This window comes from Diabrotica virgifera, chromosome 3 (genome assembly GCF_917563875.1).
Source record: "Diabrotica virgifera virgifera chromosome 3, PGI_DIABVI_V3a".
NCBI classification, from domain to species: Eukaryota; Metazoa; Arthropoda; class Insecta; order Coleoptera; family Chrysomelidae; genus Diabrotica; species Diabrotica virgifera.
Window position 1 is genome coordinate 189935623 of NC_065445.1, and position 18115 is coordinate 189953737.

The following is an 18115-nucleotide window of genomic DNA, read 5'->3' on the forward strand; positions in this document are numbered from 1 at the left end:
TCTTGTCTCAAAAGAATCAAAACATATTGTCGAAATACCATGAAACAAGAGAGAATGTCAAGTAAACCAAACAAAAAAATCTCCTATGATAATTTAAGCCTTTTAATTAGATGGTATACCTATATGAGGAGACAAAAAGACCTTGCCGACCCTGTCTCTAAGGCCATGAGCCGCCACTGGGATATGGAAATTTAATGTCGGATAGAAAGGGCCAGAAGCGCATTCACGAAATTCAGAAATGAACCTAAGACATTCACGAAATGCTATATATAGTCGGTGTTCCTATATGGCATACAAGGGATGGACTTTAAAAATAAATACAATGAATAAGCTAGAAGCATTTGAGATGTGAATTTACAGTCCAAGTAATGAAGCTTAAAATAGGACAAAACCTCGCTATTTTTACAGAATGCATCGATTTGCTTGAAAATTTGAGAATAAGTAGTGGATAGTCCACAGATCAAAATCTATATGATGCCGAAAGGCGCTTTTACCATGGGGGTGGTTGCCACCCCATGTCGGGGGTGGAAATTTTTTATTATATTTTGACCGCAAAAGTTGGTAAAAACATTCATTCTAAGCAAAAAACGTTCTATACATTTTTTGATAAAATTAATTGTTTTCGATTTATTCGCTATCGAAAGTGTTAGTTTTATATCGAAACAATCAATGTTTTTAATCAGTTTTCTGCAAATAACTCAAAAAGTTTTCGTTTTATCAAAACAACTTTGCTTAACAAAAATGTACCTTATGAACAAATCAACAAAACCGTTTTTTTAAATTTTCTTTAAGACCAATAGTAATCGAGCTATACTTTATATATGTTAGCTCTTCTTCGTCAAATGCTAAATATTGTAGTTTCAAAGTCAAAAGACGGAAAAACTATGCATTTTTCAAGGATAAAATGTTTAAACTAATTAGAAGTATTTAAAAATATCTATTTCCAGAAATAAAAAACAAGTCTTTAGCTCAAAAATTAAGTGGCTTATAATGAAAAGAATGTCAGTCCCTATTTTTTCAGCGAAAAAGTGATCGGAAGCAAACGCCTAATCAGCACCCTAATTAAAATTAGTCATTGACCTTATTTGGTGTTCTTTGTTTATGTATTATTAATAGGTTCTAGAAGTTTCACTGGCTTAGAATAATTAGTTTAAAAAAAATGAAGTCAAAAGCGAATAACAAATTTTTGGAGTTTGGTAAAAAATTCCCTTTTCTTCAGAATAGAAAGATTAGTATCAGAGATACGAAAAAATGTTTAAATATGAAACTGTAGGTTATTTAATTACCAAGAACGTGTTTTGCAAAAATTTTTCTACGGTAAAAAATGAGTGAGCTATTGACAATTAAAACTGGTAATAATATGCAAAAACCACCTTTACCAACCTTTTCAAAGTCCTCACTTTTTACAACTGTGGATTTTAAAAGGATTTAATATTAACAGCTTTATAGACCTTATAAAAACCTACCAAGTTCTTTTTCACCAAACTTTCTATGATAAAAATTAAAAAGGTTACGGTTAAAAAATCAATATATTTAAAAAAAAAAAGGAGAAATCCAATTGGAAGCATAATAATGTAAGTTAGCGGTGTTTTTAGTCATTGGCCTTATTCATTCTTATTTATTTATGTATTATTAATATAATCTAGAAGTTTGACTGGCTTAGAATGATTAGTTTTTAAAAAAATTGGAGTTAAAGGCAAATAACGACTTTTTGTAGTTTGGTAAAAAATGCCATTTTCTTCAGAATAGAAAGATTAACATCAGATATACGAAAAAATGTTTTAATATGAAACTGAAGGTTATTTATTTTTCAAGAACTTAGTTTCAAAAAATTGTTTCTACGGCAAAAATTGAATGAATGGTAAATGAGTATACATATATCGAAAAACATTGATTTTTTCGATAGCGAATAAATCGAACAGTATATTTTATCAAAAAAATGTATAGAACATTTTTTGTTTAGAATTAATGTTTTTATCAACTTTTGTAGTCAAAATATAATAAAAAATTTCCGCCCCCAAGATGGGGTGGCAACCACTCCCATGGTAAAAGCGTCTTTCGGCATCATATTGTAACAATAACGAGCGTTCGGGTATTTATTTACGACTTTATTATTTATTTATACAAGTTTACTTTACAAACTTTAGCTTAAGACTAAACTCTATTTATAAAAATTATGCCTTATATATCCTAGTCGTTATTCTCGATCATTTCGGGCTAAGCCAGCTCTCCGACTATCGTGTGACCTTTTAACAACCGCGCGTCGGTTCCACGTATAGCGTGCTTCGATCTAGACTTTTCTCGGCTTACGTCTTGCGGCCGGTGACTCATTGTTTTGCTACAATATTTATTTTGATACTTGGACTATCCACTACGTATTCTCAAATTTTCAAGCAAATCGATATATTCTGTAAAAATTGCGAGGTGAAAAGCTTCGGTTTTTGGACTATTATCGACGAATCCTTAAAGTTCCCTGGACCGCACGAATAACAAATGAAGGATAACGAAATCCTGAGAAGAATTGGTACAGAACGACAACTGCTATGCACAATTAAACAGAGAAAACGGCATACTTGGAACACGTAATTAGAAACGAAGGATACCATGTTCTGCAAAACGTTAATTGAAGGAGAGATCGAAGGAAGAAATGGAGTGGACAGGAAGAAAATGTCATGGCTAGTGTCAAACAATGGACAGGGCTAAGAAACATAGGAGACCTAATACACACTGCAAGGGATAGAGAAAAATGGTCAAACGTGATCGTGAACATCCATTAGTGGATTGCATAAGAAGAAGAAGAGATAAAAAATGTTAATAAATCAACTGGATGGGTGGTTAACCACATAAGATGGGCAGGTCATGTGGTAAGATCACAGGAAGACAGAGTGGTAACAGTATTTTCCACCTACCTCTACCGAAAGTATACTTTTCCGGGCCTGATTGTAGGGAGCAAAGTTGTACTTTTCCTCCCTAGGGAGAAAAATATTTTCCTCCCTAGGGAGGAAAAGTAAAAGTGACGTCATGGTATTTCATTCATGAAATATAACTTATTGACGCCCTGTGCAATATCTATTTTCTATTACGTAAGTACCTATTCATTTTAACGTTTATTTAAAAACACTCTGTATTTTGCAGAATGGTAAAAAACAGTAAATTGTTATTCTGATTTAACAATGTTTACATTAATAATTTGACTTATATTTGACAGTTGACAGTTATATTGTACCTACTTGTCAGTTTTAGTTCTAATAAATTTTGTTGGTTAGTTACATAAATAAATTAAGTAAAAATGAAAAAATGACTTGTTATTTAAGGAAGGTGGAAAAACCATATGTATAACATGGGAGTAAAGTGCCTTTTCCTCCCTTGAATGATTACTGCCCTCAGCTGCGCGTCGGGCAGTAAACTTCATTCTCGGGAGGAAAAGCAGCACTTTCCTCCCTAGTTATACAAATAGCTATTTTTGAGAGGTCAGACGGTAGAAGATCAGTAAGCCGTCCAGAAAAAGACGGAAGGATGATGTTGAAGCCGATTTATCTAGGATTGGGGCAAAACAATATGAAATGGAAGCACAAGATCGTCAAAGATGGAGGGCTATAGTGGATGCGGCGAAGACTCGCCCCGAATTGTAAAGCCAATCAAGACGAAAAAGAGTTAAAGTAGCGTTGAGTATTTAATTAGTGATAATTAGGAAAATCGATGTCAAGATACATATTTGCTACAACTAGCCCCCTGCTCCGCTTACTAGTCTAGACGCAACATAGGGGGTCCCGTGGACACTTTTAGTTCGCCCTGATTAGATGGTGGTAATATAGGTTTTTGGGTCGCTGAATCCAATGGAAGTGGTCTGGACACCCAAATGTGGTTCGTTTAATTGTTATTAACAAATTATGGTAAAATTAGGTGTTTTTCAGGTATTATTACAAGCCCTGTAAATAAATTGATAGTTTTAAGGTCTTCTCTGGTGTATTTTTGGTCGCTGAATCGAATGCGACTAGTCGCGATTACTCAAAATGTGTTCTTATTTTGTTAATAACAAAATAATTGTTTATTCGCCGAAAAGCTCGAAGGTTGTAGTCTTTTTCATAGTATTTTTATACGCTAAATCGACTGTCACTAGTCGTGATAGCTTAAACCACGTTCCGACTTTGTTATTAATAAATTGCAAAAATAACAGTTTATAGTACGTTTACTCACGGTTTTTCTCTAAATTTTAAAAAACCACTTGGAATGACATGAAATTTGGCATACACGTAGCTAAACTAACATGTCAAACAAAACAAGTGATATTGTGCAGATGTGTGCTTTTACCCTGGGGGTGAGTTTCACCCCGTTTCGGGGGTGAAAGAAGAAACCTTTAAAATAAGTCCGGAATTTGATAAACTGATTAATTCTAAGCAACATTTGTTCTATATAGTTTTTTCACTAAGTCAATACTTTTCGAGTTAATTGATGGATTCGACCGTTACTTGATGGAAGTTCATTTTATCTCACAATAAAACACTGAAAAACGTTTGTTTTCTATACTTCCACAAAATTTATTACAACTATGTTATTACTACAGATGTTTCGGCAAAGTGCCTTTCTCAAGTGAAGATAACATAGTTGTAATAAATTTTGTGGAAGTATAGAAAACAAAACAAAGAAAGTGAAACTTGAGAAAGACACTTTGCCGAAACAGCTGTAGTAATAACATAGTTGTAATAAATTTTGTGGAAGTATAGAAAACAAACGTTTTTCAGTGTTTTATTGTGAGACTTTTCGAGTTATTTGCGAGTGAATATGTTCATTTTTCAACAAAAACACCAAATAACTCGAAAAAAGTATTGACTTAGTGAAAAAACTGTATAGAACAAAAGTTGCTTAGAATTAATCAGTTTATCCACTTCCGGGCTTATTTTAAAGGTTTCTTTTTTCACCCCAAAAAGGGGGTGAAACACACCCCCAAGTTAAAGCAGACATCGGCACAATATCACTTGTTTTGTTTGACATGTTAGCTACGTGTATGCCAAATTTCATGTCATTCCAAGTGGCTTTTTAAAATTTAGAGCAAAAACCGTTATTTTTGCAATAATTTATTAATAACAAAGTCGGAACGTGGTGTAAGCTATTACGACTAGCAGCAATTGATTTAGTGTATAAAAATACTATGAAAAAGACTACAAACTTGCTGTAGATAGCTTTTCGGCGAATAAACTAGTATTTTGTTATTAACAAAATAAGAACATATTTTGAGTAATCACGACTAGTCGCATTCGATTCAGCGACCAAAAATACACCAGAGAAGACCTTAACACTATCAATTTGTTTACAGGGCCTCTAATAATTCCTGAAAAACACCTAATTTTACCATAATTTGTTCTTCTTCTTCTTAATGTTCCCTCTCATATCGGAGGTTGGATATCATAATGGCTATGGTCACTTTGTTGGCTGCTGCTCTGTAACAGTTGTAATGAACTACAGTTAAACCATTCTCTAAGGTTCCTCAGCCAGGAGATGCGTTTTCTTCCTATGCTTCTTGGTGATCCTTTGAACCCACTGAATTTTCAATATTCTTCTGTAACACCACATTTCGAACGCTTCTATTCTTCTTATGTGTTGTCTCTTCAATGTCCAAGCTTCCATTCCGTATAGCAATATAGAAAATATGTAGCATCTTAGAGCCCTCAATCTGAGAGGCAACATAATTTGTTAATAACAATTAAACGCACCACATTTGGGCTTCCAGACCACTTCTATTGGATTCAGCGGCCCAAAAAACCTATAATACCACCATCAAATCGCGGCGAACTAAAAGTGTCCACGGGACCCCCTATGTTGCGACTAGACTACCTATGTTAAGCGATGCATTTCACTATTGTGTGCCGTAATATATTAAGGAAACAATTATTATTTTCTAAAACAATTACTTGCATTGAACAAAACGTACTTGATATTATTATTTTTTAAAGATCACTTCCGATATAACTTTACACAAAAAATGACTTGCTTAAAATCGGTCATGGTGATCTGATTCCACCCCAGGGGCAAGTCCTCAACATCGCATCGGACTACAACAAAAGACAATTTAAAATGACATTAGTACAATTTATAAAAAATGGTAATAAATTAACTGGGTGGGTCTGCGGATTTGCATAAATATATAAATTAGATTTTTGCATTCCACTATCGCTCATTCAAAGTCATTGAATCCGATCAATAAGAAAGGTTCATTTAGTAGTTGTTGTTTATAGTAATAGTATCTAGGTGAGTGGGGTGGTTGTCTTCGCGTTTGTGGATGTTGAAGGTATGTAAAAATGTTAAAAATTAGTGAAATAATATAATAATAAATTATGATATATTTACTGAATCCATATTGCTAAAAATTTGGAATTATTTTTTTAACTTAGAGGCTTATTATATCCCTTATGGAAAAAATTTAAATAATGAATATTAAAGCATTATATTTACCTAAGTCATGTTAAATTATGCAATTGAAATATTTTTAATTATAATAATGGATATTGTGTATATTATCAACCCTTGAGCGATCTTAAAAACCACCCCCTTTGATAAAAATGTTCTAAAAAAACGTTTAACAGGTTCAAACGTTTTTGTAGTGCATTTATATCATCTACAATGTAATTATCTGCTTATATAAAATAATTTTGGTTAATTGCAACACTTCAATTCTTAAAAACTAGCCCTTATGTTAAAAATATATAAAAAAATCTTTTCAACAACTTTAAAAGTATTAAATATACATTTATATTCAAAAATTTCTTTCTTGTCAATAAAATATTTTTTGATTGGTTGCTTATTCTCAACCCTTAAGGGCGTAAGTGCAAAATTTCGCGTCAATGTGTTATAAATGCATTATTTTTTTCGAATCCTGAGAAAACTAACAAGTATTTTTGAAAAATTTAAACGCAGAATGAAAGATTGCATTTATTCCGTTGGTGGTGTACGAAATCAATTAAACGAAATTAAAATAAGTGTAAAATAACGAACAGTAATTATTAATTATTAATTAAATTATTATCATCTCTGATAGTTTTTAATTAAACTCTAATTCTACTGTTTCCTATTCTATCTATTTTTAAAATGTTTTGAATAGCTTTTGAATGTTTTGAAAGTTTTATACGCCATTTCCACAAAAATTAAAATTTATAGTAATCCTTAAAAGAATTTCTTTATATTAGCATAGGTAATGATTTCAACAATTTTGACTGGTGTAGAATTCATATATTTTTGAAAAAAAGATATAATTTTAAAAAATCAGAATTTTTAAAATTTCCGTAATTTTCATTTTCTTTTGATAAATAACTCCAAAAATACTCAATATACGTAAAAAACGATATATAATAATCAAATTTTCAAATATTTTACCTTTTTTACTATTTCTGTAGGGTAAAAAATAACCGAGACATAAACGTTTAAAGCTAAAATTTTGCTGCGAGAACCATGTACCTGGGGCAATTTATCCTTTTAATTTTAAAAAAGTAAAGGGTTTAAAATATTAAATTCAAAGTGATTTAGTAGCCCTTGGAATTAACTTTCAAATAGTTTTTTGGTGGACCTGATATCGTAAAAATTAAGGGAGTTATTAAAAAAAAACAATAACATTTTTTAGAAACATTTTTTAAAAGATAAATTTTGAAAAATTTTTGGAGCATAAATCTTAATGCTCTCAACATGTTCGGGGGCTCATTTGATAGATATTTCTAAGTATAGTGGAACCCCGATAGGTCGACCCCCGATAACCCGGAAGTCAGGCTAACCCGAACCGATTTTCATAAGACAAAACGAAACATTTTTTCAGTTTGACTGAATCTTTTACCAAGAAATGAACAATACTGTATACAACTGTACGTAATTTAGATGTATTGTACATATTTAATATACAGTATGGTGCAAATGAAAGGAATAAATTCGTTATTTCGTAAACCGACGACTTTACGGAAAAATCCCGAAACAGGTCGATTTTTATTTTTAAATTATGATATTTTGGCATATATATCATACGAGTGACGTGATCCATCTGGGCGTGATGACGTATTCGATGATTTTTTTAAATGAGAATAGGGGTTGTGTGCTAGCTTATTGGAAAGGTTATTCAATTCTCTGTTCCGTAATATAAACGTTAACATCATTTTTATGCAGGGTGTCCAAAGACAATTTTTTTAAATTAAATTAATTGATAAAAAGAATGTGTGTGTACTTTGTACGCACGTAAGAAGTTATACTTCTATTATAATATAATTTCAACGAAATAAATATACCTACTTAACAGTTACAATACAAAAAATTAACAATAATTACCAAAAATGAACCAAAACAACAATGCCAAATATTAAAAAAAAAAAGAAAAAAATATGAATCGTCCGGGATTTGAACCCGAAATCTCGCGATTTTTTGATCTCTGGTCCAATGCTCTACCAACAAGGCCATCAAGCCGCATGCTACTTACCTTTCAGATATACATAATTATACATCACGGTGACAAGTGAAATATAAAAATAGATGTGTTATTATTTTACGCCCAAGGAAGACAAATCCAAAGACACAAAATTATAATAAAAAACCTTTTAAACCACCTTTTTCAAATTGCGCAAGTTGTAATATTAATGTTAATAAATGAAATATAAATATTTTGACGTTTCACAATTTGACAATTCACTTTTAACTGCAGTGCCTTAAAAATTTTAAAGCACTAGTGCCTTAAAGTAGCATTTTTAACGCTCCTATGGAGTCCTAAAAATTGCATTTTTAACACGTTTGTAGAAAAATATATTTAAAAACACTAATATATTCTTTCCACACCTTTTCTGGACTGATACATACATAAATTAAAACATTTTGAAGTATAACTTCAAAAATATAATATGAAAACTATTTAAAAAGGCAGTATAACTATTAACTAACCTTTGTTGTTTCTCTTCCCACAAATTTTAAAACGCAACAACCATACATAACCAAACCGTCCACCGTCCAAACCACAGCTGCGCTACAGCTGCCATATTGGATGATTTTTGACATGTTATTTGAACATCCAATCAGAACAAAGTTATAATGCGCATGCGCCGGGATCGTAGGTTTTAACACATAAAAATTCACCCTCATATCGCGCGTAAAGAAGTATAACTTCAAAAAAGAAGAATGTATGTAATTTATTTAAAATACATTTACTACTGTCAGAAAACGGGAAAAAATGTTTATTTGAAAAATAAACATTGATTTTCGCTTAAATTAAATGTTCAAACTTCCAAAAAGCAGGTGCCTAGCGGGAGCTGGCTTGAACATTGAATTTAAGCGAAAAGCAATGTTTATTTTTCGAATAAATATTTTTTTTTGTTTTCTGATAAGAGTAAAAAGTATTTTGAATTAAATAAATTACATACATTCTTCTTTTTTTGTCAATTAAGTTAATTTAAAAAATTGCTTTGGACACCCTGTATAAATAATTATGTTAATGCTTACATTACTGAATAGAGAATTGAATAACCTTTGAAATGAGGTAGCACACGACCCCTATTCCCATTTAAAAAAATCATCGATTACGTCATCACGCCCAGATAGATGACGTCACTCGTGTGATACATATACCAAAATATCATAATTTAAAAATAAAAATCGACCTTTTTCGGGATTTTTCCTTAATGTCGCCGGTTTACGAAATAACGAATTTATTCTTTCATTTGCACCATACTGTATGCATTTCATGTTTTTGGAATTATAATGGAGTTTATCTGTAAGTACACCGTATTTTATTAATTTTTACCATACTCTCCGGTTAACCCGGATTTTCGATAAACCGGATCGGCCGTGGTCCCGATTAATCCGACTTATCGAGGTTCCACTGTACTTTGGCAAATGTTTAATTAGTTTATCTTATAAAGTGGATCATTTTCCCGTTATTTAAGCTTGAATACTGAGATTTTGTTACTCGCCGGAAAAAATATTGGTACATTCAATTACCTATATTACACTTTTAGTTAACACTAAAGGGTTTTTCTAGTAAAAAGTTTATTTCCTTTTTATTAATTTAATTTTGGTAATAATAACTGGTTTTTAAAAACGTATAGTTTTTGAGTTATTTATGAAAAATCGGTTAAAAACATGCATTTTTCTCACGAAAAATTAAAATCTTTGATCTTTACTAACTTAAAAAGTTTTGATTTACATATTTTAATAACTTTATAACAAATTTTGCTTAGAATTTGTCCCTCTATCGAATTATGGGGTTATTTTTAATAAAATAATTTTCATCCCTGAGAAGGGGTGGTATCCCCCTCCCCAGGGTAAAAGCGCAAGTTGGCACCATGTCAACTTTGTTCCTTGAGATATCCTCTAACCACTCACCAATTTTCATGCAAATCGATGGAGGTTCAACGAAATCGGAGCGGAGGTAATAGCTCATATCCACCTTCAGTGACTGCACGATAAGTTTAATTTCAATTCTGATAAAAATAGTGTTGCTATTTGAGTGTAGAAGCAGTGTAGAAGCACACATCGACACCATGTACCTTATGACTTTTGACTACTTTCCTACTAACTCTATAAATTTCAAATGCCACAATAACTGGACTATTTCGGGGTTTAGGTACAAGAGATATAAGATAATTCTACTAATGTAATATTATAAATCCCGAAACCAGCCGCCATGTTTTGAATAGCAATCCAAAATAATTTGGATTTATACTTCAGTGATGAGTACTTGTTTGTCTCTTCATTTGCCAGCATATTTTTTATAAAGTAATAAATTTAGTATAAATTTTAGTATAATATTTAATTTCTGTAGTTTTTCAGACTTCGGAAATTTTATTTTTAATTTTTAAACCGCATCAACTACTGAGAGTTATTTAATTACCGGGAGGAAATATCCAATAAGTTCATTACAAACTGAGTATATATGACAGTGAGGACATACAATTAAAGTTAATTACAGTTTAGCAAGTGGGTTGGTATGTTGTATAATGTATAAAGTTTTTTGAATAATGTTCTGTCTTTTAGAAACTAAAGTAAACTATTCTATAATTTGAGACTACGACCTATAAAACATGAACCTTATTTACGATTTATTTACGTAGACTCTTAATGTCCTTTAGAGAATGAAATAGGTTTTTAAAATGACAATAGATCCTAATAGGCGAGCGGCATCCTCCTAATTTGAGGCTTAGAAATCGAAAAAGCGACCATGATAGGTGAATGGCAAATTTTGGTTATTTTTTATATTTTCGAGGTCGCTGAATACGAATATGAAGTTTATTTTTACTAGAATTGGTGGAACATGTTCAAAAATCCAATTTTATACAAAAATGCGAAAAATCAATTTTGATCATTTTTCATATTTACCTCGCTGAATCTTTGGTCGCTGTAAATATTTCCTTTTAAAAATTCTACTTATCTTGGAAGTCATCTTTGAAGAACTTAGATAATAATGAGATTCGTCCGAGATGTTTAAACAAATTAGAAGAGAAGTTGTTAATTTTTAAACAATTTGTGGTCAGATTTCATTAGTTTCATGTTTACTTAAAAAAGTTAAGTGAAAAACTGGTTAGTTTATTAGGAACTCTAAAATTAATATAGAATTTTAGAGCTCTTGTGCCATTACTACTGATAATTTCATTAAAACATGAACACAATAAGATAAATTTGAAATAAATTAGTAAATAATATCTAAATATTAGTTTATTGTATGTATTATAATATATTATAATGCCATATTACAAGGTATTTTACTTTCCCGCACGCAATGCGGGAAAATTTACTTTCACGCACGCCGTGCGGGAAAGTGCAACTTTCGGAAACGAAATGTGTGCGTGAAAGTGGCTCTTTTAGCACGGCCGCAGAAAAATAATATTTCAGTAACATACAATTAATTAATATGTTCTTTTTATCATCCGTAACTTCACGCATGTGCTCTTAAACAGACAAATATTTGATCTTTAATAACTCAAAAAGTATTGATTTATTTTACTAACATGATAAAACAAATTTTACTTATAGTTTCTCCCTCTATCGATTTGTGGGGTTATTTTTAATAAAATAGTTTTCACCCCCGAAAGGGGGTGGTATCCACCCCAGGGTAAAAGTGCAAGTTGGCGCCAAATCAGTTTTATTTCTTGAGTTATGCTCTAACTAATCACCAATTTTCATGCAAATCGGTTCAGGTTTAACGAAATAGAAGGTGAAAACCTTTAACTACACTAACTTTCCCCTTTCATCCCTTATTGCTACTTCCTGTATCCACTGAGGTGTCAGCCTGAAAGGGTTCATAATTATCAATATACAATAGACACATTTCACATGCCAAACTCCATATTACTTATGACGATGATTTTTCGGCTCTAGCTCTTAGACTAATAAATAGAATAACTAGTTGTAATATAATACAATTGCTATTTTTTGTTTTTATAACAATAATATTAGTGCAATAATAGATTCTTTCGGCATTTTTTCTTGTTGCTACGCCTCTTCTATTAATAATCAATTATTGATGGATTTTACTAATAAGTTCGTGATTCGTCCTTTTTTAATTAACTCTGCATTAATATTGTCCAGACCCGGAAATTTATCGTTTTTATAGCATTTCTAATTTTCTTATACGTTTGGTGGGGGTATTTGTGTGTCCGTGCCTTTCGTCCATATATTTAGGAGGGTCTGCTAAAATTTAGGAATATACCAACCATCATAATAAAGGCTGATTGGATTTAGAGATAATGCGCTTTTACGCAAACGTGCCAGTTTAACGAATAACTGATGGCCAGTGTTTATCTCACACCATGAATTTAGTGGAAGTATGTATGTAAAAAATGTGATTTATACTAGGAAACTTCTTATATTTTCAGTTATTATTAATATCAAAAGACGCCAAGAATATTACTTTTTAGAATTAGATTTATTGTTTTGAAGCTATTTTTTGTCACATATTAATATAATTGATTGTTCTTATTGTTAATTAATCACAATTTTAGTTTAAAATACGTTTATTTACACGTATTAAATATTAGAACACACCTGTCCTAATACTAGTTGTTACTCTCTCATACATGTCTCTCACAATCTTCACATAATGATTGGGCACTCCTTTCTTATTGAGCGCCCATTACAGCACCTCCCGAGAAAATATTACGTTTTGTTAAGATCAATACCATATAAGCGTTTGTTTCTTTATTCCTGTATTTTACATCAATTGCTTTATAATGGAAATTGTCCAGGCTTTGCCCAAGTTGAAATTCGCTTCCTCTGCTGCTTTTTCTGCTTAATATGGTATTTTTTAACCAGAATTCGGTAAATTTCTATGAAATATAGTTTTTTAGTGATATTCCCTATGAGTTTCCTATATTAATTATAGATGCATTAATGTGATGAACAGCACATTAAAATTGTTGACGGCATTCATAAAAGATAAAATCGAGGAAAAAGCGAACATGGCAGATGAACAACAAGGCTTCCGGAAGAATCGCAGCATAATAGATGCAATTTTTATTATCAGACAAATAGTAGAAAAGTCTATTGAATGTGGAAAACCAGCATACATGTGCTTTGTAGATTTAAAAAGTGCTTTTGACAGGGTGAGGCGAAATGACATCTTAAATTTATTACAAGCTGAACAAATAGACCACCAGATAATAAGGCTTATTAATAAAATTAACAAGAACAACAAGATCAGAGTTATAATGTAAAAAGGATAAACAGAATGCATAGAACTAAAAGGAGGAATCCGCCTAGGAGACTCGCTCAGCTCATTGTTATTCAATATGGTGATGAATCAAATAATTCACGAAGTAAGAAAACGACATAGATACCACATGGGAGCGCATAAAATCACGATACTATGCTATACCGATGATGCAGTACTAATTGCTGATAACGTGGATGACCTACAAAGGCAGCTCCACACTTTCAATATCACAGCAAATAAACTTAATATGAAAATATCAGTAGAAAAAACTAAATATATAGTGATAAGTAAAGAGCCGCGTAGATGCAAGTTAGAAATGGCAAAATTGTAGAACAAGTAATGAAATTCAATTACCTAGGAGTAGAGATCACTAAATAGTGACAGGAATATAAGAACAAATATTTCCAGTTTCCGAGAAACCAAATGGAGAAACAAATATCTGACGACGGAAAGCAAAATAAAAGTATACAAGACAACAGTAAGACCTATCCTAACATATGCAGCGGAGACAAGGACCAATACAAGAAAGACGAAACAACAAATCAACAACATCGGAATGAAAGTATTAAGATCAATAGCGGGAATATCATTAAGAGACAGACAAAGCAACATAAGTATACGAGAACGATGCAAAATTCAAAATATTAACAGGTGGATAAAAAAAAGAAAGAAAAACTGGAACGAACATGTAAACCGAATGGAACCAGAGAGATTAGGGAACATCTGTAAAAACAACAAGCCGTATAGCAGAAGACCCGTTGGAAGGCCGCCGAAAAGGTGGAAAGACGATGTACAGTCAACAACTGAAACAGAATAAGAGGCAGACAAACAGGAGTAATCCTAGTCGCACGAAGGACTGATATTCCCGAAGCAAAGGTTAGGAACTTTTGTGAACCATTGTATTTTGTATAACAAAGGTAATGTGCTTTGCCCCGGATTGTAAACACTATAGTGAAAGAGGGATATGTAGATTCTTTATGTTTTCAAAGGATCTGAAGATAAAAACAAGAGGTGGATTTCATTACTAAATAAGAAAATATAGTGAAAAAAAGAACTTAACTTATCGCCTGTGGGGGACGGCTTACAAATTATGCCACCATGGCCAAGCATTGTCGACATGTCATATCCCCTACATATCAACCCTCGCAGCGGATATAATTATTTTTTATTATCGATATTTAAAGAGAAGTACATAGATTTCTTTAGGAACATTAATACAACTGAACCGTTCAACTTTAGGGGAGTGCAATTAGAACGAAAACATGCATTGTTTCGGAAAAATTCAAACAAGCTTATATTTTTCTAAAACTTTTTTTGTTAGTTTATACAGGGTGAGGCAGATAAAGGGCCTATTAGAAATATCTCCAGAACTAAACGTAAGAAAATCATGAAAATTGTTATACAGGGGTTTTGAGGTGTGAACTATTTAATGAAAATATTTTGGTCTCTTTGCTACTTCCGGTTATACCGGAAGTTGACTGTAACTTCGTTTTTTTAAATAGGACACCCTGTATATTTTTACATTTTTGGATTGTCCTTGATTTCTTCTTTCTTTAAATATAAAGTTTTGTAATATTATACAGGGTAGGTTAAAAGATAATTACGTTTTCTTATTAATTTCGCAGCAATATTCACACCCTGTAGGCTTGTAGTAGTTTGACATAATAAACTCTATTTATGTTCAACTTAACTTAACTAAAAAACTTAATCAGTAGACCCATTTGTACCTTTCGGTGTAGGGCCATTTATAATACAATTCATTAAATTACAATTCAATAAATTACAATATTTTACAATCTTCTGAATTGTCCTAGCTCTTAACGAACTTTCTCCATTCCTTCCTATTGGATGCCATCTGTGTTGCTTCCTGCCAAGTCTTACCCTTACTCTGCAGTATCTGCGAAATGTCACTGTTCCATTCTTTGATGGGCCTTCCTCTTCTATTCTTACCTATTGGTTTGGCTTCCCACACTCTTTTCACTTGTCTATCATTGTCCATCCGGGTTAGATGTCCGAACCATGCCAATTTTTTCTTCTTGATTGAGTCGAGTATCGGCTTGATTTTGAGTCTTTCTCTTATTTCTTCATTTCTGATTCTATCTGTTCTTTTTACTCCTATCGTTCTTCTGAGGTATTTCATCTCTGCTGCCTGTATTCTGCTCTGGTGTCTTTTGTTTAATATCCAATTTTCTGCTCCATATGTCACCGTAGGTCTATATATTGTTTTGTATATTGTCATCTTGGTCTTTGTTGATATTTCTTTGTTATTAAGGAATCCTCTATTTAGTGCTTGGAATAGTTTTCCTGTGTTTTCCATTCTGTTGTTAAGATCGTCCTCTATGTCTCCTTTGTTGTTGATTACTGTTCCTAAGTATTTGTATGAATTTGTCTGTATTAATTGATGTTGGTCTATCATTATTTCTATTTGATCTTCCGTCCCTTGTTTCCTTGATATTTTCATTATCTGAGTCTTCTCTTTGTTTACGTTTAAGTTGTATTTGCTTGCTTCTAGGTTCCATTTCTCTAAGTTGTATTTCAGTTTTTCTGCTGTTTCCGCAATTAATACTATGTCGTCTGCAAATATACACATCTCAGCGTTTATCATTTGCATTCTGTTCCAACCGATGCAGTATTTCTTGAAAGTTTTCTTACATTCTTTCACTATCTCATCTATTACATTTATGAATAGCACTGGGCTGAGACTTCCCCCTTGTCTAACTCCTTGAGTTGTTTCAAATGGTTCTGACTGTATATTTAACATTCTTACTGTATTTGTTGTTTTCATGTATATACTCTTTGTTGCTTCTATCAGTTCTTCGCTTACTTCCTTCTTCATTTATGTTCAAATGATTTTTAATATAGTCTACCATTGTTAGGAATTATTGGTATAGTTAAATTTTTCGTTTTAGTATACAAGGTTGGTCGAAACTAGGAATGAGTATTTTCTGAGTTTTCTTAAATGGAACACCCTGTATTTTAGTATTGTAATGAAATGTTGTTTTATAGTACATTTTAATTACTTAAGCACTCCCTATACCTAACTGCTTTAATTTGTGAGTTATTGGTGATTCAAACAAAACATTAATTGCAACACAAAATTTGTGAAATTGTATTAGGTTGGCCGTGAAAATATTCAATCACAAATATTTTTTTGGAAATAAATAGATATTAATCTAGACTGATACTTAAAATTGCCAATAATGGCTGAACTGTCAAAATACCATCGAAGTTAAGATTGTTGGTGCGGTTAACAATTAAGCACAAATTAAAGCAGTTAGGTATAGGGAATGCTTAAGAAATAAAAAAGTACCATAAAATATCATTCCATTACAATACTAAAATATAGGGTGTTCCATTTAAGAAAACTCAGAAAATACTCATTCCGAGTTTATAGCAGACTATATTAAAAATCATTTGAACATAAATAGAGTTCATTATGTCAAACTACTACAATCCTACAGGGTGTGAATATTGCTACGAAATTAATAAGAAAACGTAATTAGCTTTTAACCTACCCTGTATAATGTTACAAAATATTATATTTTAAGAAAGACGAGATCGAGGAGAATTCAAAAATGTCAAAATATACAGGGTGTCCCATTTAAAAAAACGAAGTTATAAGCAACTTCCGGTATAACCGGAAGTACCAAGTAGATGAAAATATTTTCATTAAATAGACCAGTCTTCAAAACCCCCTTATTCCAATTTTCATAATTCAGTTACCTTTAGTTCTCGAGATATTTCTAATAGGCCCTTTATCTGCCTCACCCTATATACATGTTAAAGTAAAAAGTTCTACTCGCAGATTTGGCCGCTAATTATTTAAACAATAACAATTGTTTTGTATAAATAATTTTAAAAATATATTCATCATTTTACTTTGATCAAATATGTTTCTATTTTGTTTTTGATTATGCTGAATCCGAATATGGCATTGCAATTTGAAAATTCTTATACAGAAGCTCTTATACAGTATGTATGCGTAGCTAGGAACCACATGGAAAACTTTCTTATTATCAATTTTACGAAAAAATGTTATTCTTCATAAAATGCTCTGGATAGTCAAAAATCTAAAACTCAACCATCAGATATCAAATTTTATAAATTTTATACGAGTTATGTCAAAAATATGAATTTCGTTAGAGAGTAAAGTACCTTTATATTTCAGAATATCAAAAAATGATATTATGAAAAGTTGTTTGAAATTAAAAACTATGTTTAGATATACAATGACATCATTCTAATCGATAAAAAAAATTTCAATTTTTTCTCTAATTACGGATACTCATCATCATTTTATTATAATTATCATAACTATTTTATTATCACTTTTACGAAAAACGTTATTCTTCATAAAATGCTCTCCCTGGTCTAAAATCTAAGATACAACCATCAGATATCAAACTTTTTTAATTTTATACGACGTATGTAAAAATATGAATTTTTCTT

The 18115-nt window shown here is 31.5% G+C and overlaps 1 protein-coding gene across 1 annotated transcript in view; it reads left to right on the forward strand.

The window, feature by feature from the left end:
* The first annotated feature begins 6135 nt into the window (after positions 1-6135).
* The window catches only part of LOC114333620 (glucose dehydrogenase [FAD, quinone]-like), a 40128-nt gene continuing 28148 nt past the window's right edge, over positions 6136-18115 (forward strand). Inside the window, exon 1 of the mRNA XM_028283536.2 lies at positions 6136-6286. Within this exon, the coding sequence (XP_028139337.1) occupies positions 6278-6286 (9 nt within the window). The 5' untranslated portion in view covers positions 6136-6277. The remainder of the gene's footprint in view (positions 6287-18115) is intronic.